Genomic DNA, 26251 nt, shown 5'->3' with positions numbered 1-26251 from the left:
AACACAACTGAAGAAAATTCCTGCTCATGACAGAATCACTCTCAAGTACTTGCATTTAAATATCCCTCTAAATTTCATTCAATTCTTATTAAAAATGTGATTTTATAAAAGCGTGAAGACTACAGAAAACCAATGAACATACTGGAGTTAGTCTTGAAGAGGTTTTTCACAACGGTATGTTACATATCACCAAACTTCTGCTTTAGCAAAAGAAAAAATAAAAATAAAAATAAATTCTCTCCCAACTATTTACACGCAGGAATTACCCTGCTGTGGGACCAGTCACTTTTATTCTGCAGTCCCTCTAACCCAAGGCATGACCTTAGGAGTATCCTTCTGTGTTTTAGCCTCTTGGAAGTTTTCAGCAAACCTTTCTCTTGCTTTATCCCAGTTCTTTTTATTCTTGCTCTGGATGATCTGAACATCTTCGATTGAGGCTGGTCTACTTGTACCCAAACCTGCATGCATCTTATGTAACTGAAGGTGGATCTGTCAAATACATTAAAAATTGCTGTAACTGTAAGTTAGGTGTTTTAAATACTTTAAATCATGTTTGATAATACCAATCCCCCTTCCCAAACACTTCTGTTTAAGGTTCTAACAGTCATAAACCCAGATCATAGACTGACATCTAAAGTACTATTAAAACAATCTGTTGAATCACTTACCATCTTTAAAATTGCAATATGAAGTGCTGAATGATGTTACCTGCCACTTCCTAACCCATGAAGTACTCCTCATTCGTTGAGTGCAGTAAATAGCAAATAAGCCCTGCAAAGGGCACAGTTTGGCAACCCAAAGCAAGGTGTGGCTCTGAGCAGGCTACTGCCAAAATACAACACATGGCTCTCCTGACAAAAAAGGGGCTAAGATGACTGCCACAGCAGCGCAGACCTTGGAGGCTACAAGCAGTGACTTATAGCCAGCTTTTCTCTCTCATCGCTTGTCAACTAGTTTGAATTTTGCGCTACATCCTTCTCTGAAAGTGAGCCCAACTTAAAATGAATTCACATCACTTAAAGTGATTTCAGTCTTCCTCCAGGCTCAAACACGAGATTATTCACATGGCTAGAAACTGTCTGTCTTCCCTTGCTTGGTTTCATAACAAACAACAACAAACATTACCGGTGTTTTCCACTGGACTGACGCAGTCATTGAAAGCTTTCACAAAATTTGACTGAAGTCAAGAATGATTTGAGATTAGTCCTACTGAGACTATTCCTTACTACCGATGATTTTGAAGTGTTTAAAGTGAATCATGGCTTACAACTGGACATTATCACTGCAAGTGCATTTCAGTTTCTATGTGTTCCAAGCAAAAACCAGATAGACCTACCGGATCCTTCATACCACCACCATCCTTGCCCAGGCCTTCCCCTTTCTTCCATCCCATCTTCTCCAACATTTTATGTCCTTTGTTGCTGTTGCTGATTTCACTTTAAAGAAAGTTTAAGATAACTGATAAGCAAGAGTTAATACAAAGCATATACTGTTTTCAAATATTAAAGGACAGAAATGCACATGCATCCACTGTGCTAGAAATCAGGAACCAACTACCACTCTGCTGTTCCTACTTGCATCAAGAACTATCTAGAAGACTGTAGTGCTACCTGTTGCAAGTTCTCCCATGCATATCTTTGGTACGTTGGTCTACTATTCCAAATCTTTTTTTACTGACTTCTTAAAATCCTTCTGAACTACCTGGTTACTTTAGGAATTACAAAATACAATGTGGGTGGGAATCAACTGCACTAGTGAAAAGGCAGTAAATACCTCACCACCAAATCATCCCAATCCTCATTTCATTGCCCTGAACTTCCTTTTACTAACTTACAAATTTAGTTAGATCTACAAGTCCATGTTCCTTAAAAAAGCACAGATGCAAAGAAATAATTAAATGGGAAGATTAAAGTAAGTTTCCAATGAGAGGTGTGTAAATTCAAGTCCTGTGATAGGCTGGATATTGAAAATGAAAAACTATTCAAGTGAAGAGTTTGCATACGTGGTTTTACTGGGACTGGATAGAAAAATAGAAACTGAAGTTGCAGATGTCAGCAGTGCATCTGGTGAGTTCCTTGATTTTTTGAGTTGATAAGAAAGTCATCTTAAGCACTCCTAATGTCAAGTAAGAAGTTCTGTATGGAAGGTGAGGAGTTAATAATAGTATCTGAATTGGAAAGTGAGAATAACAACTTATTTTCCAGCTCCACTAACTCATTATGCTCATATAATTCACAGTGTAACAAACTATCCATTAATATTTACTGTACACCATTTTTAAGGATCCACCATCAAAGGACACAGAAGAAGATTTTTACAAACTTACGTATGGACAGAAGCTGGAGTATCATCTCTCTGGAAAGTTCCCTCACTTCCAATAGTCTCTCTGCGTTTTCCTGCTCTGTCTTTGTACTTTGGATTCTTCACTGCTTTGTTGTCTTCATACTCTGTGTTCTTTATGAACAGAAGAAATTTCATCAGGGCAAAGATGGCTGGCTTTAAGGTCTCTTCTTTGATAACTTGATTCCTTCCTCCCCCATAAGTGCAGCAGCTTCATCCTATTTTATTAATTCTAAATCTTGTAACAAAATACTACAGAGTTCTCATTCAGTAGTTTGTTATTGCCATCATCACATAATAATGTAATATTGCCAAATTCATCAATTTCATAGAGACTATAAATTAATAGATTCTCTTGAATCTTCTCTTCATATGAAGAATCAATCTCCTCATATTAAGCACAAAATCATATCGACAAGCCACTGAAAATTCCACGATACTTTTTTTAAACATATAGCCTGTCTCTCAGCACCTACTTCTTCAGAATAGATGACAGAACTAAAGCACTTGTACGCATTTTGCATCAATGTGATTTCAGTAGCTGAAGAATGAGAAAAATGATGGTATTTTTTTCCTCACGAATAACTGTTACAACTGCTAGATGCAACTCTGTAGCTAAAATCACCTCTAAAACCTAAGTAACTTGCATACTTACACACTATATTGCCTGTACATTCATGTTGGCATTCTTTTATGGCAAAAACAAAAACCCTCTTACTTCCATCATTTTTTCCCTTTCCAAATAAAGTTTGCACTAAATTGCAGTGCATTTTAATTGCAGAAAGAAAAATACAGTGTCCAAAGAAATATTAACTGCAAAAGGATAAGAATCTTGTATACATTGAAACAGATGATACTTTCCTAAAATTTTAAACAGATCTTCCATGTCCTGTTATCATCATCTCTCTCTTTAGGCATTTATAAATAATGACTAGTTTAGTTAGTATACAAGAGACAAGTGCGCATTAAACCACCAGGCTCAAGGTTTTTGAAAAACTTGCTAATTCACTGAAGTCTCCATGGCTTAAAATAGGAATCACAGAGTGGGTGTAGTCTTCAAACACTTAACCAACATTCACTGTAAACTCACCTGTAAACCATATTTTACCCGTATTTGTTTTAATGCTTTTCTTCTGACTAACTCTCTCTCTTCTTTGCTAAGTGCTGGGCAAACTAAAAGGAAGAACACAGGACTGAACTTAATTAAACAATAAGGTAACAGTATTTTTAAACATTAAGATGGACAGAAATTTTGTTCTAACATTATTACACATAGACACACATACCAAAAGAAAATACGTCATCATGCATTGTAGACCTATTTCCAGCTGATAAGAAAATTGCAAGATTAAAACCATCTGAAGTAATTATTATGTCAATAAAGTAAAGAACTATTGTCAAAATATATCCAGTGATAACATGACTAACCAGACGATTCCTTTTTCCTATCCAGGCGAAGATGTGCTCTGACTTGTCCTGGTTCACAACCATCACAAGTATCACTGCCAGGATGTATATGAAAAGAAAGTACAGTTTCACCAATCTTCACTTCATCTCCATGCTCCAGGATGTAGGGATCACATTTTGTTTTGGGCTACAACAAAAGAAAGTTTTGGCAGGCATGTTTATCGGTTACTCTGATGGTGTGCTCCTTTCCCCCCCACTGATGTGCTCTCTCCCCCTCAACCTGACCTCCCTATAAACAGCACGTATGCAGGGGCTAATTGAGCATGCACCAACTGAGGCCCATCTAGTATGCAAATATGACTATGAGTCAATCATCTCCCCCCCATAAACAGGGGGCAGCCCAGAGCCCCTTGAGCTCTCCTGCACGGCAGCAGGCTGCACTGCAGAACCTCCTCTTGAGCAGGGACATCTCTCAAGGTTGTGAGATTCCTTACCTGCAACAGATCCTCGGTAACTGACTAATAGCATGCTGAACTTTTGCGAACTTCGCGAAACTTTGCTGAGTTTTATCTCTGATTAATTGTGCACATAACCCCTTAGACATAAACTGCTGACCAAGTCTGAGAATAGGATCGGATCCAGCCACACCTAGGCTCCTCTCAGAAGGAGTTTAGAAAGCAAGGGAGTCCTTTCCGAACCTTGTGACTCAATGGGAGGGTCTCCTTCACACACACTACTTTAGACATAAACCGTTGACCAAGTCTGGGACTAGGACTGGATCCTGCCGCACCCAGGCTCCTCTAAGGGGGAGTTTGGAAAGCAAGGGGGTCCAGTCTGAACCTTGTGACTCAATGGAAGGGTTCCCTTCGCACACACTCCTTTAGACATGAACCGTTGACCAAATCTGGGACTAAGATTGGATCCAGCCACACCTAGGCTCCTCTCAGAAGGAGTTTAGAAAGCAAGGGGGTTCTTTCTGAACCTTGTGACTCAATGGGAGGGTCTCCGTTGCACATGCATCTGACCCAGTCCTTCATGCAGTAAATAACTGAGTGAACCTTGCCAATCAAGCAACTTGATTTAACTTTGTTAAATCATTCTTATTTGCGATTGAACTTTGTTAAGTTGCTATCTTACCGCAATAAACATAGTGCTGCTTCCCTCTTACGAATGAGGTGCATCACTCCGTCACAACAGTAACTAACGAAGGGCAAAAACTGTATTACATGAATACTGCTAATACTTTAATGATTCAGTTTGGCTCCATAAATCCAGGCAAAAACTTCAAGTGGGCATTTCAGTCTAGCTACTGTAACTGGAATGGATTTTTCCTAATTTATAATATAAAATAAACAAAGTGTTACAATTGATCCTAAAAAGAGAAGGGAACTGAAGAAGCGATTAATGTATGAAAGAAACCTGTTGTTAGTGATTTATCCTAACATATTTAAAATGACCGTGACTACACTTTGCTTTAACATACATAAGCATTATAACAACTTAAAGTACTCACCTGGAGAATCTGATTTCCGTTAACAACTGTTCCATTCTGACTCCCTTGATCCACAAGAACATAATTTTGCAAATCGTGGTCAAAATATACTTCTGCATGGAACTGATAAATACAAGAATTTAAGTGAAATGTTTTCATTAAGTAAATATTTCACAGTTTACACACTATTTTAAAGTAAGATTTCGGAAGGTATTTTAGGGACCTTTTAACAGAGTGGTTCTGGTACTCTACATTAATAGCCACATTATGCCATACTTTATGATCTCAGCCATTTGAGATGTAAATGACTGGGCTGCAACAACATGAACTAAAGTATTTTATTAATAGTATAACTATTGTGACTATAAGTTGATTTTATTAAATTCAATAAATAAAATTTCAAAATTGAGAAAGTATACACTTCCAGTATGGTAAGTGTGTTTTACCTAAAGTATTCCAAGAGAAGGAAATAAAGGATTTTAACAGCATTCTAACTTTTTCCTGTCCTCGTGGCATACATTCAAGAGATACATGAAGATCTGCAATTTTTTTTTTTTTAAATCTGATCTCATTCCACAGCTTCACATGTTACATGGGCCTTCACAGCTGAAGCAGATGTACTAAGATGTGTACCTTAAACCCAGGACACAACAGTTCCTGTCCATCATCTGCTGTTCCTTTTATTGCCTTTCTGACATTAAGACTAACAGTCTAATTAAAACTTTCTTGCACTAAGCCCAGATAGAGTAGAAAAGACAGAATTCCATGCCAAACTACTTGTCTTATTATAACATATAAACCTACTGACAAACACATACTACCTATAAAAATGGCAAATAAACAAAACAAAATATTAACTTCTGTAGCCATTAAGGCTCCCACTAAAAGACAAGGGTCTAAAAACAGTGATAGTTTTAAATATGACAAACAAAAATTCCTTTTGCTATAGTGGAGAAAAAAAAAAACAGCAGTCAACCTGGGGAGAAAGTTCTCATTTAAAACCAATTCCCTGCTTAACTTTGAGCAAGAACAGTTGCTACATTCAGGAATAGAAGAAAAAATTCTGTGTTTTGTAGATTGGATTCCACAAATTTACAATGGGAATACACCTATAATGGTCAAAAGGCAGAGTAGATCACTTAAGAGAGAATTTAATTTCTACCTCTGTTTCACTGAATACGATAAACCCAAACTTCTTCTAAAGATGCTATATCTGCAGGATGTTACTTTATTTAATTCCTCATTTTAACTTTATGTAAAGCAACCAGAACAGTCCACATCTATCAACTATGAACAGGAAGGAAAACAAATTGATACTAACATTTTATATTTCTACAGACAGATAAGTCATTTAACTTCCTGCCTTTGAATCTTCATCTGCAAAGTGAGATAACTTCTAATGTAGACAGTTGCAGACAGTGAATTATTCGAATGAAAGGTATTTTAAAGCAAATCAGGTGCCCATAAAGCATTGGTAAATGTTGTTATCCAAACCACAAAACAATAGAGAAAAATGGTAACATTGCAGAAAAATAAAAACCCTTTGGCTGTTTCATATGCCCAATTTAAAATACATCTCTGAAAAACTCATTTTCACTGGAAATTCTTTAATACGAATATGGTACAAAAGTGTATTTCAGATAATTGCATATGCAGTTGTTTTTATCAACTTTTTTGTCTAGATCACACGTCTTTGTTAATTTTCATTTTCTTTAATTAAGAGTGTTATATTAACTGTCTGTGCCGAAGTATTTAGCATAACAGAGCATACAATTTATTTTTAATCCCCTCTTAACTAGAAAAAGATATTTGTCCATTATGATCTGTTGCTAAAAAGAATTCTATTATATTTTCAAACTACCTGCACGTCACTTTTCATACCGTTGCCTTGAAGAAAAATAAGATAAAGCATGTTGATGTAAGCTAAACTGCAAGGACTGGACTACTTTATGACAAGAAAGTCCTATAGCCAACACGAATATTTTACCATCAGTACCCCAACAAAAATAATACACTTTCAAGTTCATTAACTAAGAAATTCAAGATTCAGAGTGTAATTTTTTACTGTGGATAAACTCCAATTAAAAAAAATTGTTTAGCTTTCCTAGAGTTTGAATTCAACCTGTTCAATCTTCAAGCAAGTGTGACACTGAACTCACACTGCTGTTTGCATCAAGTTCCCATTCAGCAAAATGCTGCATATTTTTATACCTTCACAGAAGTAGATGAAATCACATCTTACTCTAGAACTTCTTTAAAAAAAATTAACATAAGATTCGATAAAATTTAAAACCATAAAAATCTAAAGCTTCATCCATATATTCATCTATGTTCTATTAGACAAAAACAAGACTTACCTTACTGACTCCAACTTCAGGAATCTGAAGTGTATGTCCAACATCTTTTTCCCTGGAAAGGGAAAGTCGACATATAAATCATGACAAAGTAGGAATATTTCTTGTAATGACTTACAAAAGGTGTTTCCCTTTGAGGTATCAGGGAGCTTTACGGATGTAAAAGTATTGTGTTGCAATATATGATGTACAGAATTGCTTCACATGCCTTCATCCATCTATAAACTATAATCTAAACAGCTGGCAATGTACACATGATAAAGTTGTACATTTAAACGTTTATCCAGAAATCTGATATTTCTACCTGAACTTTTAATCTCATACAAGTCCTGTAAATAATAGCCTGCGAACTCTGCATCATTCATGCTTTTCAGTGCATCTTAACATCAGTCTTTGAGGATAGAGTTCAATTCTTAATAGCATTAGGCAGGTAATACAAGCAATGAAAGCGTAATCTGTATAGATGTAATCAGTCAAAACTACTGCAGTGGGAAGTAGGAAGGGATTAGTGTCTTAGTGCAGTTATTAAAAGACCTACATGCAAATCGCAAGCATTGTCATCTGTTAAACTTCCAACAGATGGACCTAGGAAGCTCCAGTTGTAAGAGCAAATCAAAAGACACTACCAGCACCAACCAAAAGCAGCTGAAAAGAGGTGATGATTTCAGTAAACACTGAAGAAGCCTTAATGCATCACTGAATTCAGCAGTTCTTTAATATCCACAATGAACAAACAAGATTTTTTTTAAAAATAACAGAACAAATAGAATGCATACAGGCTACCACAAAACTAAACTTACTATTTCAAAGTGATGAATTGACTCTACTGGAATGTGAATGTGTGACGAGTCCAGGTTTGCAAAGACACCTACTATGCTTCCTTGAGATCCTGAATTTCTGAAATGTATTCTTTCATTTCTGAAAAATTCACTTAGTGGCCCAGAAATTATTCACTGTCTAAGAAAGAAGGGTTTTCAAAAAATTACTTGCAACTACGCCTGCCATTAAGCCTTAGACAAATGATCCACTACAATTCAGTAGTTCCCACTAGCTAACTAATTTTCACAGCTTGCTGAGCTATGTTAACTGCATATGCACATGCTGTTAGGATAGCAGACATGATATTATGTGACTTGACTTAAATCTCTTATTGTAGGCTTATCACAGTACCTCAAAACTGCTGCAGGCTAGAACAAGCATGAACAGTAGGGAGGAACAACACTGAGCAGCTTATATAGCTTTCAAAGCCAGGGATAACTGAAGATATATATAATAAATTCCATTCAGTTTTACCTTCCAATTGTAGCAGGTTTCACAGCTGTGATAATATAAAGTGATCCAGTCTGTAGTACTGGTGATCTTATTACAATTACTCTGATACAAGGAGGCCAAATTTTTTCTTCATCTATAGTAACAAAAAAATAAATAAATAATAATAAAAATCATTGCTACCAAATCACAATTTTACTTCTATAGTCCATGATTTTCAAACAACTGGTTTACATTTGGCCATAAAACTTGAATCACAATTAGTTGAAATAATCTGGCAAAAATCTTTCAAAAAAGGAAACATAAGCACATCTGAGAGAAAACTCTGATGTAACTACCATTTCAAAGGCTTTCTGCTTCCATACTAAATTATCAATTAGAAAGGTTTTCCTAGTTCTGATTTACATGTACACACATGTATATGTACAGCAATAAAATATAAATAAATTCACAGAACTAACTAATACACAATAAATTTGTGGCCCATTAGTTATAACTGACCAGGGATACTGCCTCAATCAACACAATTTTACTCTGAGCACTGACAACACCTTTTTGTTCACCAAATCATAATCCCAATGCATATAAACCTTTATACCTTATTATTTCTTGGCAAATGTTGCATTTTTACTATGTTTTTATCTGTATTGGTGCTAATAAAAGAGATAATAGATGGGACTACAGATGCACACGCTCTTTGTCTCAGTATGTGTTAATTACATTGTAACAGCTGTATGAATTTTGTTCCTGGACGTACATTTGTAGAAACAGCCTCCAATGAGCTGATATAGGAACAGACAGGGCAAGCTGGGAAGAGACCAGCTCACAAAATACTAGGAGAGAAGCTGTCTCCAGTTTCTATTACTCTGGCATTGTTGCAGAGTTGATAATTAGAAAAATAGTGAAAGAAGAAAAATTAATCGAAAAGCCTGAGTGTAGCAAGCACATTTTAAATGGTGTTAATCACTCAGAATCTGAGTGGATGAGTAAATGAAGTAATAAAAGGAAGAGAAAGAAACTGCAACTGTTAACTGTGACCAGGAAACAGGCTGCAGTAAAGACTTCCATAGCTTGTATTTCATTCTGTGATCTGGAATAGCCTTTGCATATACATGGTCCCTTTTCCACAGGTTAATCTTTTTGTGAGACTATTCAATTTTTGAGGAGGTCTTGAGAACCTATGAAAACACTTTCTTTGATACAAAAAAAGTATACAGTTTCCTTTCTATACCCACTTCTTACACACTGCCACTGAAATACACAGAAAATAGGATTTTGGGTAGTACAGAGTATTTCACATTCACCTTTTCACCACAGTGAATTTCACTCTTGCATTGAATTATACATGAGTATTTATCAAGAGCATTAAAAATACTATATATTAATTGAAGAGTTAATCCACAGAATTACCGTAGGGACTGTACTAGAATCTGTTTTAGCAATACACTTTCACTTCCCCAGTCACTAATCTGAACAAACCTTATTCTATTACACCTGTAACAGCTTTGAAAAAAACATTACTGCTTAGTTCTGACTATAGCAGAAGGGGAGAGAATGAAAACAAACATTATTAATATATACAGCAGTGCTTAACCCAAAATATCTCAAGTCAGACACTTTTATTTTACTTTTAAATATCCAAATTATTTTCTTGTTAATGGGCTCCTGAAAAAATAAATATTGTACATAAAAGCCACAATAATTCACCTTCATTTTCTGAGACTTCTGAATCGGCAGTTTCTTCACTTGTCACTTCCTCCTCACTGCTATACTCTTCACACTCAGAATCCATAATTTCACCTTCTTCTGGCTCACTTTCTGTATCTATGGTTTTACTGTCATCTGTGCATGCTGCAGTATCTGGTGTACTTTTCCTTGAATGTGAATTTACATTGTCTGTAGAAACTGATTCTTTGGCTATTGTACTGTTTCGTATGTTTGTGTCCATTTTAGCCTTCTTTCTCACATTTGGAGATTCTTCTTCTTCAGTAGAACTTACTTGCTCAGTAGTGGAAAAGCAATTCAGACTGTTAGCAGATTTCTGCTCTTCTGTGTCCAAATCCTGGAGAAGATTTATAGAAATCAAACTTGAGGAATGTGACATTCTTTACAGATTGAGTTATTCTAAACTCTACTACTAGCCTGAAATCAAAATTTTCACTAGCAATTATTTTCACTAGGAACAGCTAGGGAATGACTTCAAAATTCAAAAAAGTTTAGTGCATGCAGACAACGGACACATTTCAGTAGAAACCTTTTCCATATCCTATTAGGCATGACTAAAATCATCTTCTATTTGGGAAAGTGCGACTGTACTCTCTTCTAACCTTTACTTTTATTTTCTCACACAAAACTTCAAAATCCTTGTCCTCACTTTCAAACTTGTACGACACCATCTTGAATATTTTCAGGTTTTGTTTTTATGACTCCTACTTTTGTCCCTCTCTTACTTAATTCTTGTGACTCATTTTAAACATCTTTAGTTGATCTTCATATCTTCCTCCTGTTTCTGTCTTCTCATTTTTTTCCATAATGGTCCCAAACACCTGGAACGTCCACCAATGCTTGTCTAATGATCTAGTCTTCCTCTTTTCAAACTGCAGCTTTAACAAAGCCATTCACTGAGATATTTTTTCCCCACTGTAACACCACACAGACCAGTTTATTGTAGGTTCTTCCATCACCACTTGATTGCACGAACAGGGATGAGGGTGGGGGGGATGGGGAAATCAAGATTCCTTGAACTGAAAAATCTCTTCACAAAAACTTAAATCAATTTTGTCAGAATACCTTGAAAATGTAGTTCTCAATTGACTAACCCTGACAATCTTCTTAAAGAGGAACGAAATGACTTTACAAGTTAAATAAAAAACCCTTAGATTTTATTATTTGCCATCTTGAATTCAGAATGAATGCATTTAATTGTCCTGAATTGTAGATAAACAATAAACAGAAGATAAAGCAAAAAGCTTCCTTTTTTTCCCTCCAATCAAGTATAGAATATTTTACAATTTAAGATACATGAATTAATGTGAATATCAACCCTGTGGAAATTATTAAAGCATTCTTATTTTACCAGTATAAAAGGTGAATTGGACCAAAATTGTAAAAGCTTATCAATGGCACAGCTTTAAGACAAACACAAAAATTCCTCTCAGCTCTGTAGTCAAGCTACTGGATGGCACCTTACACTGTGCTTTTGAGACATTTTGAATAGCACAGCAGATTCTCATTAATAATCAGTGAATACCGAAAGGCCTCACAATGCTTTAACTGAAGAACTATCAACCTGCACCACTCAGGCTTGTTTAGGGATTCTCTACCATCAGTAGCCCTCCTCCCTGAACACTACAAGTATTGTAACTACGAATAGACAGGAACATAAGGCTACTGCCTATGTTTTTATTTTAAGCAAGTGATGTAGTAACCTGGCCAAAAGTAAGACCGCACAGTTCATTCGTGTCAGATAAATAATATCCCTGTAGAAGCCTTTCTGACAAACCAAATTATAGCTTTTACCAGTGATCTTTTCCAGTGTACTTTTGTCTATATCTATTATTTGGTATGAACTTCAGGTCCACACTAGCCAAACCAAGGTGCTCTACAATTCTGGTTGTATTTCTCTCTGCAATACTGCGAGCTACAGAGGTGTTATTAATCCAGTCTGAAGTCAAAGAATCTAAGTGGTCTGCTCAAATCACGAGTGTGGCAAAACAGCAAGCGACTGACGCGCTGCCGCCCAAGTGTAACACTCCAGCCACTCAGCTCTTTCCCCACAGTGGATCAGGTGATACTGATTTTTTAGGAACACTTCATATATTTTAAGTTACAAAATAAAAACGTGTCAATTGTTTCAAAGCCTGGCTACTGAAAAATAGGCAATACTCTTTCTGTTCTGGAATGAAAGCAGCAATTTAAAAAAGTGTTCTTGTAAATGGATCAAAGACTATACATCATTCTGCCAATATGACCATTAAACCTGTTCTCAGCAGTTTCTGGATTTTAGTATAATCAGCTCTTAAGAAAGCAAATAGTTCTGTTATTTATTAAGTGCTGATATAAAGGTAATCTTCACATTCCCCATCTTCTGAAGAAACTGTATCCTTACACACCTCAAGCAAACAAGTCAAAATGACTCAATACATCTGTATAAAAGAAAAACAGCAAGTCAGCACGAGAGGTAATGACTACTTGCCCATTTAATTAGGGCAAGAAAAACTTACTGAAGTTGTAACAGTAAGCATAGATAGTTGTATTCAAACCAATATGAACAATGTCAGAGTTATTACAATTCTGGGCCCACTATTTCTCCTATTGAGATCAACCAGAACAAACTTAGGACAGTATTGTTCACTGAAATTAAGTGAAACACACATGATGAATTAGCTGAACAGCTGCATAATACAGTTCTTGTTTAAACACTTGAATCAGCAGGATGCAGATTCCTTGAACCCATCAGTTTAGACTTGATGCCACAAAGCATCAATATACTTTGTTCTGCTGAAGTCAAGCATGGAAGCTTGTTTCTGGCAAGGATTTACAGTAAGAGACTCCTTTGCAAGTTCAGGATCTCAAAAACAAAGTTGTTTTGGGGGGAAGTTATTATCTTTATACTTTTAGGTAAGCTTCTGAAATGTTCTAGATACAACAAATATGTTTAGAAATCCTTGTACAAGATTTTGAGGTTTTTAATATTATTTTCCCAAAGAATATGGATTGAGCCCTTTATATTTTCACAGATCGCTATTAAAATGCACACCTTGATGCTCTCTAAATGTTAAGCCTGGGGATGCTAAATGCATTCTCAAAGCATTGGGGGTGTCTTTACTTGTGCTGAAGAAGCCCTTTTTCATTATATATGACTTGTAGTACTAGTGCGTGTGAGTCTAACTACGGAAACAACAGCTAATAACTTCCCTCTGTACTGCCACTGCTTAGAAAAAGGAACCAGCAGTAAACAAAATATGCTGTGAATATAACCCTGAATTATCTAAGAAATAATAGCAATACATTTTCTTTTCCAGTGTGAGGATATTTAACTCTTCTTCCCAAGCTCATGACACATCATGAAAAATATGCAAGTCCATGCTCCTTTACAGCCATGTTCTTATTACACCATAATACTAGGCACATACTTTTCTTTGTATGCTGTTTTGCCCAATATATCTAAATGGTTAGTAGGCCTACCCCAATAGCCTTATGTTGGGGAGAGACCGCCTCTGCCTGATGCGGCTTTCAATAACTTTGTTCTACTGGGTATCACCACACAATCTCTGGCTTTTCGCTAACAAAGTGTGAACAAAGTTGAGAGGTGAGATGAATCTGTTCCACAATAAACTATTTCTTAACTGCAGGATGGAGTCAATTTATAGTTCTACATTCCTGGCAAAGACACAGCCAAAGACGCAAGTGAATTCTGGGCAGGAATCACCCTGTACACCATTACAGGCTGTGGGCCGCATGGCTGGAGAGCAGTTTGGCAGAAAAAGCCCTGGGGTCCTGGCTGACAAGTTGAACATGGGCCAGCAATGTGCCCTTGCGGCAAAGGTGGCCAACAGCATCCTGGGCCACATTAGGGAAAGTGCTGCCAGCAGGTCAAGGAAAATGATCCTTCCTCTCTACTCAGTACTAGTGAGACGTATCTGGAGTACTGCATCCAGTTCTTCAAGAGAGACATGGACTTACTGGAGTGAGTCCAGCAAAGGGGCCATAACAATGACAAAGAGACTGGATCATTTCTCATATGAGAAGCAGAGGTCAAGAGAGCTGAGATTGTTTAGCCTAGAGAAGAGAAGGCTCTGGTGGGGCGGTAGTGTCTTAACAGTATGTTGAAATATCTGAGGGGAGGGTGTAAAGAGAATGGGACCAGATTCTTCTCAGTGGTGCCCAGTGACAGAATGAGAGGCAATGGGCACAAACTGAAACACAGAAAATTCCACTTGAACTTAAGAAAACACTTCTTTACTGTGAGGGTGGTTGAACTTTAGAACAGGCTGCCCAGAGAGGCTGTGGAGTCTCCATCCTCGGAGATGCTCAAAACCCGACTGGACAATGTCCCGACTAACTTGCTCTAGTCAACCCTGCTTTGAGCAAGGGGGCTGGCCTAGATGGTTCTCCAGAGGTCCCATCCAACCTCAATTATTTTATGATTCTGTGAAAAGGTTCGTGACCAGCATGTCATTTTATGTATCCCATAAAGTGGGGATCTTTTAAGAATTACAAGTCGTTGTCATATGATAAGAATTGACGGTTTTGCTTTATAAAGAACAGGTAACAAAGACCTTCTGGAAGTGTAGACTGGTCTACTTACAATATATACATGAATAATCATAACTGAAGAGTTTTAAAAATGCTTAAAATTTTGATTTTTTTGTTAAGTTCTTGCTTTTCTGTGACAGAGCAAAACCCAAACATTTTCTCTTTCAGAACACCTTATTTTTCTGTATTATGCCTGATCTACATATATTTTCATGCAGCTCTTCAGCATGTCTGCACATTAGAACTTTAAAGTTATCATCAGCATAGTTGGCTCAGTTCTAGCAAATGCACTGATTCAACTATATTGTTATCTAGCTCAACTGAATTTACACAAAATCTCTATATAAGCAGCTCTTCAGAAACGTCAAGTCTGTTGCTTCTTGGTTTTGCTGCAAGTTCAGCAGATGATTTAACTGAATATAACACGGGTACTTAACACTCATTGAAAGGGCCGAATATTAAATCTTTAGCACTGAATTTCTCAATTTGAAATATTAATCTGAAACTAAGTATTTTACTAAAGAAACACTTTCTAAGAGCTTCAAATGGGTCTTTCACTTGTTTGATAGTACTATTTTACAAGCACTCCAGTTACCAGTACCGTGTAGGCTGGAAGATGGAATTTCCAATGCAAAAAAACTGATTAAAAGCTATACTAGAGTAAAATTCCTCTTCCCATATCATAAAGAAGCCATTTTATCAACTGGCAGGCAGTGCTGAAGTACAAGCACAAATTTGCCTTATCTAAAGAACACATAAAGTGATTAGTCGAGACACTTGATATTACTACAGTGAGCTAAATATATCTATTCCCAAATATTATAGAGTGCCATCAAAGTTTTCTTCAGATGTTTTACTCACACAATATTTCAAATATATCTGAAACTACTTCTCAAATGAATTGATTCCAAACAAAAACCAGCAAAAAATTTAGTAATTCTTCTATGTAAATAGGTATCTAAACATTAACTACCAGGTACTATTTTTTTTTAATAAATATATCAAGGTTAAAGGTAAACATCCACAGAGTGTGTTTGGTGTCTCAACTCTACCTTCACCAGAAGCTGCCAATCCAAAAGAAGAAATCTTCAGATTAGCCATGGTTTCTGTCAACTGACGTACCTAAAGATGGGATGAATATCAGCAAAAAGTAAACTACACATGATTAAAAATAATAATAGTTAAAAAAAAAAAAAAATCACTGCTTCAAGAGTTCCATGGGAAATACTACTACAAAAGCCTAGCCTCTCTTAGAGAAGTACCTGGGATGCATCTACAATGGAAAAGATGACAGCAGAAGTGAATTTACAGCAGCACATTGGAATAAAATTTATTAGACAATATTTTAAAATGAACTGTTTGCATAGACTTGTAAAAATCATTTATGAAAAAAAATGTCATGGATGTAGCCAGCAGGCTTTGACATAACAATTTTGCTATATATTTCTAAAGGTTCCATATATCAATCTTGTTCCGTATTTCTGAAGGTCCCATTCATGCAATTAGAGCTAAATAATCATCACCCTTGCACACCGACTTTTCTTCAACCTGCATGAAAACCCTGAATCTAGTTATTAGCCCAGGGATTGTATTATTATTTATGCCATGTTGTTTAGTCACCTTTTTAAAAAGTCCCCTCCCCTCCTTTTTTCCCTTAACTTTTCCAAGTTAACATATTTAAAGGTCTTCCTCTTGCAGCAGATAATTATAATAATTCTCTTCAAAAATTTTTGACCTACCACTACAAAAAGAAATTGGAACTGAACTAAAAAATTCTTAAGTATCCAACTGATCCCCCTAAAGTGAGTTGAATGTAGGCTATCTAATTTTCCATCCTGTCAAATACAAACTTTGATTCTCTATTTAACAAAAGCATGTGGGCAGAATGCTTAGTTTCACAATTCAAAATAAAGCTATTTGTAATACAAAATTTTGGTGATTGAAAAGAATCTGTTTTTAAGGAAAGCTTTCTTATAAGTCAGGAAAACTCTTTAGGAGATACTAAACATGCGATTTCCCCTCCATTATTTTTTGCAGTTAAAAGTACATTCACTCTGGCAAAAGCTCACTAGTTCTTTCTTGTTTGGCAATTCAGCTTGTTAAAAATACAATACTATTTCAACAGATTACATTTTATTTTTTTGAATTTTCAGATTTATATTCACTTTTTTAAAAACACTGATTTATTCCTGAGGAAAACATTTGCTATTTCTGTAGCATTAAGTATCCCAACATGCTACTTTAAAAAAAATAATAATATATGTAAGATAGCTAAGCATACAAGGCTTCACAATGGCTGCAAACTAAATTGAAAAAACACCCCCCAACAAACAACAACAAAAAAAACCCAGCTGACCAGAAACAGAAGATTAACACAGACTGGTCCATTATTGCCTTTTTTAGATTAAAAGTGATTAACTTTGTTTTAAATAGAATAAGTCTTTTAAAAAGCAGGCTTTTTTTTAAAAACTGGACAGATACCAGTATTGTATATGTTTATATATTTGCTGTAAAAAAAACCCCACTCAGCTACTGAATTTCCTTATTTTCTGTGTTTGACAACTCTTGAATAATTCTGAATATATATCAATACTTGTTTACTTGTAATACTCTAATCCCTTAGTTGAAAAAGAAAGGAAACCAGTTTAACAAATGTTCGTGTACTTGAGGTTCTATATTTAAGTCTTTCTCCACTTAGGATACGTACTCTTATAAACCTGCCAGTTTTCATCCAGGAATAAAGCAGCTCAGGTGGGTTCTGACACATTCCCAGAATTAGATTCTGGTATTGCTTTCACCCCAACAGGGTGAACCCTGTTGGCAGTACACAGGCCAAAAAAATCCCACATCATTCTCAATTTTACTTCCTTTTCTACAGCCAGTAAAGGTAGGTAGGAGTAAAACTTACTTTAGTCAAGAAATTAACTATTGTTTGGAGTCACTTTTCAGGTTAAAAGTGCACTTTAACACACTGGGAAAAACAATAATGAAATACTTAGTTTTCAAAATAATTGTAGCAACTTTAATGAATCAATCAATATTCAGGGATAGCTTATATTTTAACATTATATTTCTTTTGTCAAGCATTGAAGAGGGACTGAAAGAAAAAGAGAGAACAGCTGGGCATAGGTATGCAGAAAAGCATTTCAATATATAATACTTTGATCATAAAAATACTACTGAAAAAAGAGCTTTTTCATTTTTGTCTCTGGATACATTTAAGTGATACAATACTAGTATGAACTAATTAACACCTTTAACAATACCAGACAGAACTGGACAACAACAATATTGCCAAGAAATACCATACATCTATAAACTGCATTGTGCAGCTAACAAACTATTTTTCAGTTTTATAACTGAAAAATCCTTCACAGTAGGGCACCATCTTATCTTTTAATCTATTGTAACTTGTTTTTAAAATAACAAATGCATTTCTTAATGATAAAACACTGAGAATATTTGTTTGCAATTGTGTTTGCACCCAATTGCAAGATGCAACAGTAAGATGCTTTGTTTCTGAATCTTAACAGTACATTTAAAGAAAAGCGCACTGACAGAAGGCTTTCTATTCTTTTCAAGTTTCAAAGTGGAGAGTAATTGTTTTAAATTTCACTTTGTATTTTTTTTTTCCAAAACTGAAGGCGGCCTTGTTTCTTACTATGATACCATCATTTATTTACTGTTTAGAGATGCACAAATCTGTGCACCATAAATTTTATTTTGATTGTTTTTCCTGCTAACAAATTAATTCACAAATAAAAGTAAGTACTCAATTCACCATCAATAAAACACATCGTAAAAAGTGGATGTTTACCTCCTACCTTGTGATAGCAAATTAGATCTTTCATGTGAAGTTTGCACTAATGACCCTTTGCATAAGAATGTTTTATTAATATAAAATGAGCTCAGGAGAAGTAGCTATTTGCAGTACAACCAGACAATATAAGTGGAAGGTGACAGGATTCCCGAAAGTATCCAACGTTAATTGCTAGGTCAAAGCAATGCCACAGAACTTTTCTAAATATGCTTTTAGATTTAGGTCAATATGTAACAGTTCATCACAGAACTAAATTTAAATGGCTTACTATTTGCACCATAAGACAAAGGCTTGTTCGTACAACTTTTCCATTTTGTGGCCTGACAGAAAATGAATTAAATTCTGTATTTGCGATGCCTTTTAGAGTGGCAGAATAACTCAATACTTGCACACAGCAGACACTAGGTACAGAACACAAATGCTGGTAAAACCCCTAGCTTCAACCTCATTAGTTCCCTCGCACAAGTCTACAGGATTGTTGTACTCAGTTGTTGCTGAGTATCCCACCTCAAGCTTGGAACGGCCCACTTGAAGTGACCTCAGAGCAGAAATTCCCATATCAGCCACAAGCTGGTTCATCATGGATTTAATGAACAATTACCTCTATCCACATAACCTTCCTTCACCAGTTCTTAATATAAAGCTTCCATTTTTCAAATCTTTCAGAAGGCCTAACTCTCTACGCAAATTTTTTTGAACTCTGCACCGATGATGTGTAACTACTGGGTAAGAATACCTGTACACTAACATAATTATTTCGGATTTCAACCTGTCAGCTTGGCTGAGGCCTATACAGTGAAATTATGCAATAGTTAACCAAACAGTTTTAGAAATGCAGGCTAAGGAGCCCTGCAAACTAAAGAAGCCAATACATTCAACTAAATCTTAAGTAACAAAACAGATTTGCGGAAGAGCACCAGATGAATTTGATTCAACATTGGTAATAACATTCATCAAGAAAATGCTTCTTGAATCTTAACAGATGTGTGACAACAGAAATTCTGGTGTTTAGAAGCGAGCAATATTTTTCAAGGTACTCACTAATTATGTAATATATGGTATGCTTTCTTAGCAATCAGAAGACAATAGATAGGAAAGTGTTATTTTTCATAACTTAAAATACAAGTTAATTACAGTGGGCATTTATTTGTTAAGATGTACAGTTAACTCACACTGTGGACAACAAAATGTCTTAAATAAAATATCAATCAAAGAGCGTAATATGAAAGGAATTAAAACTTCATACACATTTCATCAATCCCAATGATGGAAGAGATACAGTAAAACATCAATGGAATGAGTTTTGGAATACAGAGTCACAAAGAAGTTGTTTTAAAAAAAAAAACCCTAAGTTTTTGTATTCAACAAACAAATTAAAAAAACACGACATTAAGGTAACACTGAGTTGCTGACACAAAACCAGTTATATTTAAAACTTAAGTCCACATGCTAACATAGTTCACCCCAATGTGTTTACCTATTAGAGTTTCATTAACATGCCAATGTAAAGATCTATAGTTGTATTTTATTAAAATAATACTGAAAGAGTAACAGAATCCAAGTCTAAAGTTCTATCCTTAATCATTCAATGGGAAAGTTATTTTAATGCTTTTGTGATAGGGTTTGATTTTAACTACCTTTCAGCAGCCTGTTGTATATAGTTCAAAGACATTTGAATCCTTCAGAACATAAACATATATCCACTAAAAATATCCAAAACAACAAAAACCCCAATAAAGCTTAATTTGCATCATGAAAGAATAGGTTCTGCATTTCATATCTTTCAGTTCTACAGTTACCTTATACTCATTTGAGATAATCCACTCCGGATCTTTTCTCTTCTTTTTCCCTTTTTTATCCTTGGCATGCTGAGTACCAGAAGCCTGATAAGACTGCAGATCCACTCGTGAATGAAACTGGTATCGGCCACTTTCCACATCACAATAGTAATAAATTCCGGTTGCTGGATCATAATACAGTTGGTTTTCCTTTAAAAGAAAAACAAAGCACAATGCTATCATTATTTGATAAATACAATGCTAAATAAATAAATAGTTTAATGAAACACCCAGTTAACCACACACTAAGTTTTAAGAAATAATTGAGGTACTAAAGAATATTTCCTGTAATTCAGAACAGGCACAGAAAAGAAAACTTACTTTATTTTTTTGTGTAATTGTTTTATAAGCTGAAATCTTTAACTCCAATCACACAAACATTTACATACCTAACTACATCCACAAATAATATCATCACTTCTGATATCATTTTCAGAACTTTAAAAAATAAGTAACAAAATCAAAGTACAGAAACATCCTTGCAAGCAAAACAATACCTCCTGTTTTCTTAGGTCAACTAATGAGCACACTTGTAGCTGCAGGTGGCTCCTGTGCAAATGAGTTCAAGTGACATCAACTTTAGACCCCCAAACTTGTGGCTATTCAGAGTACACTGCACATTCCCTTTGAAACACCACGTAGTGGGGATAGAGACATAGCAGTAATGCTTCAAAGTCCATATGAAATAGTTCTCAACTTTTAGTCTACCTGACTTCTTTTGGAAGCACTACATATATAACTTTGAGTGGTACGTAGTACTGCAAACATACCAGTTTTCTTTTTCAGCAGAGTAGTTCCACTAGGTTCTGTGACAGTGCATGTGTATACATCTCTCTCTCTCTAATAATATATATAGATATATATAGGTATATATGTATATCTCTACACTCATATATATACATACACACACAGTTCATAGGCCAAACAAAACAAAACTGCTGTCTTATGAAAAATGTATTGCAGAAATTAACCATTATGGAATATGGATCCACTATCTGACATCTTTATTTTTATAGATATATTTTCTTTCCTATAACGAGCAACTAGTTGGTAATAGTACTCATTTAAATTACCCATTTCTTGTATTTTCTCTCAACATGTTTTTCACTGTGGAGAAGTCACTGACACAGGTTCAGCAATTTGTCTTGTTCAAAATTAGTCACATCTTTTTAGCTCAAGTTCTTAATTTCGAAAGAGTTACAAAGAAGATTTATATTATAAAATTTCTGCAGTATATTATTTAATTTTTCTACAAGAATGCTAAGTTAAAAATCTAGGAGACATCAAAGAACCGGATGAAAGCCTACATTTATTTCTTAGCCCGACACTTTTAATTTGACCTAAATAATTCAGTAACTCTAATTAACAAGCTTTCATTATTGCTAGCCTTCATTAAGATACTCTTCAAATCATCAGATCAGCTTGGATCTTACTTCGCCATTCATATCAATTTTTATTACTTTGACTTTTGCAATAGAGGAAAATGCTACGGATTTTGAACAAGATATTTACCGAATTATAGTAGAATCCAGTGCTATGGTCATAATACAATCCTGTATTTTCATCATAAATAAATCCAGTTTGTGAAACAGCAGCTTCTGCAGCAGCTCTCAAGCTCTCTGCCAATGAACCCTCTGGTACTGAAGTATTTTCTGCTTCCTAAGACCAAGAAGCAAGAAATTAAATTTTCTTCCACAAAGAAAATAACAAAAGGTTTAACCAATGAGTTTTTAGAATGTTCTATTTTAAATAGAACAAATTAGTGCTCTATGGATTTAGATTGTTTCAGGGAATATTAGAAGGAAGGTTAACTCTAGTTGTAATTTGCTGATAAACTCCCACTGATTTCAGTGCGACCAAGATGCCATCCTATGCCTTTCATTTTCAAAAGTAGTTCATGTCAAAACTAAACACAGTGTATTTCATTACATTTCTAAAATAAATTTTCGCTACCAGTTTCATTTTAGTTGCTACAAGCTAAATCGCAAAAAAACCCAAGTGAGTGAGATGATCTAAGGAGAAGGCTGAATAGCAGAAAACCAATTACCTTCTCCTTATACATTGCCCTTTTATATCAATGGAAACAAAAAAAAATAAATGTGAGAAAGCAAGAGTCTGCATGGCCATATTAAACATAATCTGTTGATAAAAACATGCCATGCTTTCAGTGCTTCCAATCCAGTAGTATGATCTACATTTTTCTTAGGAACACTGAGAATGCTTATACATAACGAAGTTTTAATGCTATCTAAACCATATAAAAATTCATCCACATGCTATATGAAAAGTGTTTTTACCAACAGCTTAAAGACTAATGAAAATGTTACAGATTTGAGTATAGAAACTTGAATTAGAGGCAAGTTATTTATGCAACCCTACATGTAACTGTGGCTACTGAAGGAAAACTAATGGATTGAATATAACTATTAATGTATTAAAACACCTATAGAATGCTTGTTAACATTTATGAATACTTTCTTTAAAATACACTTAACAGAAAGGAATCAAATTTTATTCCATATGTATGAATGTCATCATTTTAACTTCACTGCTGCTAGAACACCATAATCAAAGATGGAGAGGCTGAAAGAATGAAAATTAAGTTTTGTGGGGTTTTTTGGTTTTTTTTTTTGGTCATGGCCTCCCCAAATTCTGGGGTCTTTAGCATGGGCAAATGCTACCCACAGCCTTCTTAAACAACACAGCCTCAGACAACTACTTCTTTCTACCTTTATTTAGATGTCCAATGACAGTATTTGGTATTGACAAAATATAATGAAAATACACTTCAGAACATGCACACATTTTCACAATTCTAGAACTAAACTTACACATGGAACATACTAGAAAAAACCCTGAGTTCCAAAGCACAAAGGAAGATGCTTGTCTGCAATTATTAGCATCAGACCATCACAAGAAAAAAAATCATTTCCATGTGACATCAAAATCAAAAGCGTGTATACTAAGTGAGAAACATTAATAAAGTAATGACTTCAAAATTTGTAAAACCCCAAGCAGTTCTATGACCTGTGAATTCTGGATGAAGTTTTCCTCCTTCCCACATTCGGCAACTTCAGTGCTATCCACCTCTAAAGGAATATTACCAGTTGCCTGTGATTCTTCTGTCAAATTATGCTCAGTGCCTTCAGTCCCCTGATTGTGCTGCACTGATAGTTCAGATGCACAATCTTGAGTGTCAGTATTGTAATAATTTTCATAGTAGTAATAATCTGCAGGGAAAAAGCTGAAGTTACATAAATCAGCAAAGCAGTATTTTACACAAAACAATTTAAGGATCCTAGATTTAATCTCAAAATGTATGCATATAAGTAGTCTAACCAAAATCAACTACTAGATAGTGTCACCAATTTGTATTTATTTTAATCTCACTGAATAAATCAATTCTTGCTTTAACGTACTTCAAAAATTGGTAAAACACACATATATGTATGTTTTTTTCTTTTTCTCCAGAAAAACTTAAAAACTAATACTTACAGAACAGAATTCCACTGCACTAGGACACTATACAAACAAGTAAAGAAACTGTTGCAAGAAATTATCACATGAAAATGTCACAATCCTGGAAATTTACAGCCTTTAAGTGAGACACAGAACATGAGAAACAGACAAAAGAATGAATTGGAAGAGCAAACAAATTAAAATTATGAATTCCCATCAAAGAAAAAAAGAAACTCAAACTGTGCATCAAAGAATACTATCAGATTACTATGGCATGAATTCTGCTACAGTCAATGCTGGTTTATCATGTTTTCCACATGCTTCTCAAATTTCTTTCAGAAGCATAAGTTTCAGTTCAACGCTTGCCAAATCAAAGGCAGTCAGTGAAATACACAAGTTTCATCAGCAAAACTTTGACTGAAAACCCCTTTCCAAACTGTGCAGGGATATCACATAAGCATAGATAGCAAAAGAACACAGGCTTCAAAGAAAGGACGACAGCCTAAGCTACACTGTTGGCAGAACAAACACAACAGCTACTCACATAACAATATATCAGTATTTGATATGACAGAAGCTCTAAAATATATGGCTTAGGTGAACAGGAAATGGTTTGAAAGACTGTATGAGATTACTGAGTTTGATGCAGCTAAGGATACCAAAATGTAATTTTTATTAAAACAAACAAACAAACAAAAAATATATCAGTTAATGTCACTGTCCTAGGCACCTATTTAAGCAATTACCATCCTCTACCTGTTTGTGACCATGCAGCATAGTCATCTGTCTGTACTTCCACACTAGATGTATCTTTCTCCTTCTTCTTCCTATTATGGACTTCCTTAGTGAGCTCTTCTACCTGAAAGAAAAACAGCATGGTACAGAACACAAAAGAATGATCTAGTGGTAGGTGTCAGAGAAAAATACCACCCTATTTTATTTTCCACAATTCAGACAAGAAATAATTGCATCATAGCTGTTCCAACTGATCTCTGCTTTGCAGGAGACAATTTTCCACGTGAATAGTTATGATAATGAAAAACATAATTTCTACTTACAAAGAGTAAAGGCAATTACTTTAATTAGAGACAAACACTTGGGAGAAAACTTAACCCAAGTTATCTTTAAAATAGCCAGCTTGCAAAGCTGAATTTCAAGCAATAACCACTGTTACGCAGTGATGAACTGTGATATTCAAACCACATGGCAGCAGTTTTGACAAGACCTAAAACAAATAAGAATCACAGAACTTCTCTACTTTGCCACAAGTATCCGTGTGGCGGTTCTTCCACTCTTCCTTTACCTCTCCTCATTTCTTGAGCTACTTTCCTTCTGCTAACGTCGCTTTTCCTGAGACACCAACCCGTGGCTCTGAAGACTTCACCATCCTCCCCCCACACACCCGCCAGTCCTGGCTGCTAGAGCCAGACGTGAGGCACCGACTGGGGCAAGCCAGCTCCCGCCAGCCGCACTAGCGCTGTGCCCGGCCCAGGAGCGCAGCCCGCCCGGCGAGGGGTCCCAGGGGCGGCCCGCTTCACCGGCGCGGGGGCGGCAGCAGGGGTACGGCCGGGGCGGCGCACCGGCGGGGCAGTGCCGGGCAGGGGGGCAGGGGACGGCCGCAGCGGGGGCTCGGAGGGCGGCGGGAGCCCCCGGGTCGGGCCGGGGGCCGAAGGTGCCGCCCAGCGCGGCGGAGGAGAGACGGCCCAGGGCAGGGCCGGGCCCGGGGCGGGCAGCGGGCACCGACCTGTCTCCTCAGCGCCTCGCCGCCGTCCCGCGCCTCGCGGTAGAGGCGCTCGGTGCGGCGCAGCCGGCGCTTCGCCCGCTCCAGCTGCCCGCGGCAGGAGCCCAGCTCCGCCTCCAGCGCCGCCACCTGGTCGCGCAGGGCCCGCAGCTCCGCGCCGGGCGGGGAGGCCATGCCCGGCCGCTCCTCAGCGCCCGCTCCCCAGCCGCCGCCCGGCGCACGGGACAAAGCGGCGGCCGCGGCCCCGCCCGCCGGCCCCGGCCATGGCGTCCC

General features: G+C 36.4%; 1 protein-coding gene across 2 annotated transcripts; it reads right to left on the bottom strand.

The window, feature by feature from the left end:
- Nucleotides 1-26251, bottom strand: AGGF1 (angiogenic factor with G-patch and FHA domains 1). Of its 2 annotated transcripts, none has more exons than XM_067316748.1 (14): nt 25982-26251; nt 24994-25096; nt 23806-24008; nt 22291-22437; nt 20740-20928; nt 10570-10924; nt 8887-8998; nt 7597-7648; nt 5261-5362; nt 3769-3934; nt 3431-3513; nt 2327-2454; nt 1337-1436; nt 1-489 (listed from the first exon to the last, which is right to left on the bottom strand). In XM_067316748.1, the coding sequence occupies exons 1-14, from the start codon at nt 26150-26152 to the stop codon at nt 289-291; spliced, it is 2112 nt and encodes a 703-aa protein (XP_067172849.1). In that variant the 5' UTR covers nt 26153-26251; the 3' UTR covers nt 1-288. The 2 variants fall into 2 exon arrangements, with proteins under 2 accessions (XP_067172849.1, XP_067172850.1); XM_067316749.1 differs by lacking the exon at nt 10570-10924 and adding an exon at nt 16173-16242 and having other exon boundaries at nt 25982-26249.

Source organism: Apteryx mantelli, chromosome Z (genome assembly GCF_036417845.1).
Source record: "Apteryx mantelli isolate bAptMan1 chromosome Z, bAptMan1.hap1, whole genome shotgun sequence".
In the NCBI taxonomy this organism is placed as follows: domain Eukaryota; kingdom Metazoa; phylum Chordata; class Aves; order Apterygiformes; family Apterygidae; genus Apteryx; species Apteryx mantelli.
Note: the sequence above shows the minus strand (reverse complement) of the source record. Positions and strands in the feature narration are given on the sequence as shown.

Excerpts from the sequence above, each read along its gene's own strand:
- AGGF1 (XM_067316748.1), bottom strand. The coding sequence starts at position 26,152 with ATGGCCTCCCCGCCCGGCGCGGAGCTGCGGGCCCTGCGCGACCAGGTG. Across the intron at positions 25,097-25,981 it reads GCGAGGCGCTGAGGAGACAG|GTAGAAGAGCTCACTAAGGA; the intron begins GTCGGTGCCCGC and ends TTTTTCTTTCAG. Across the intron at positions 20,929-22,290 it reads CTGGATTCTACTATAATTCG|GAAAACCAACTGTATTATGA; the intron begins GTAAATATCTTG and ends TTTCTTTTAAAG.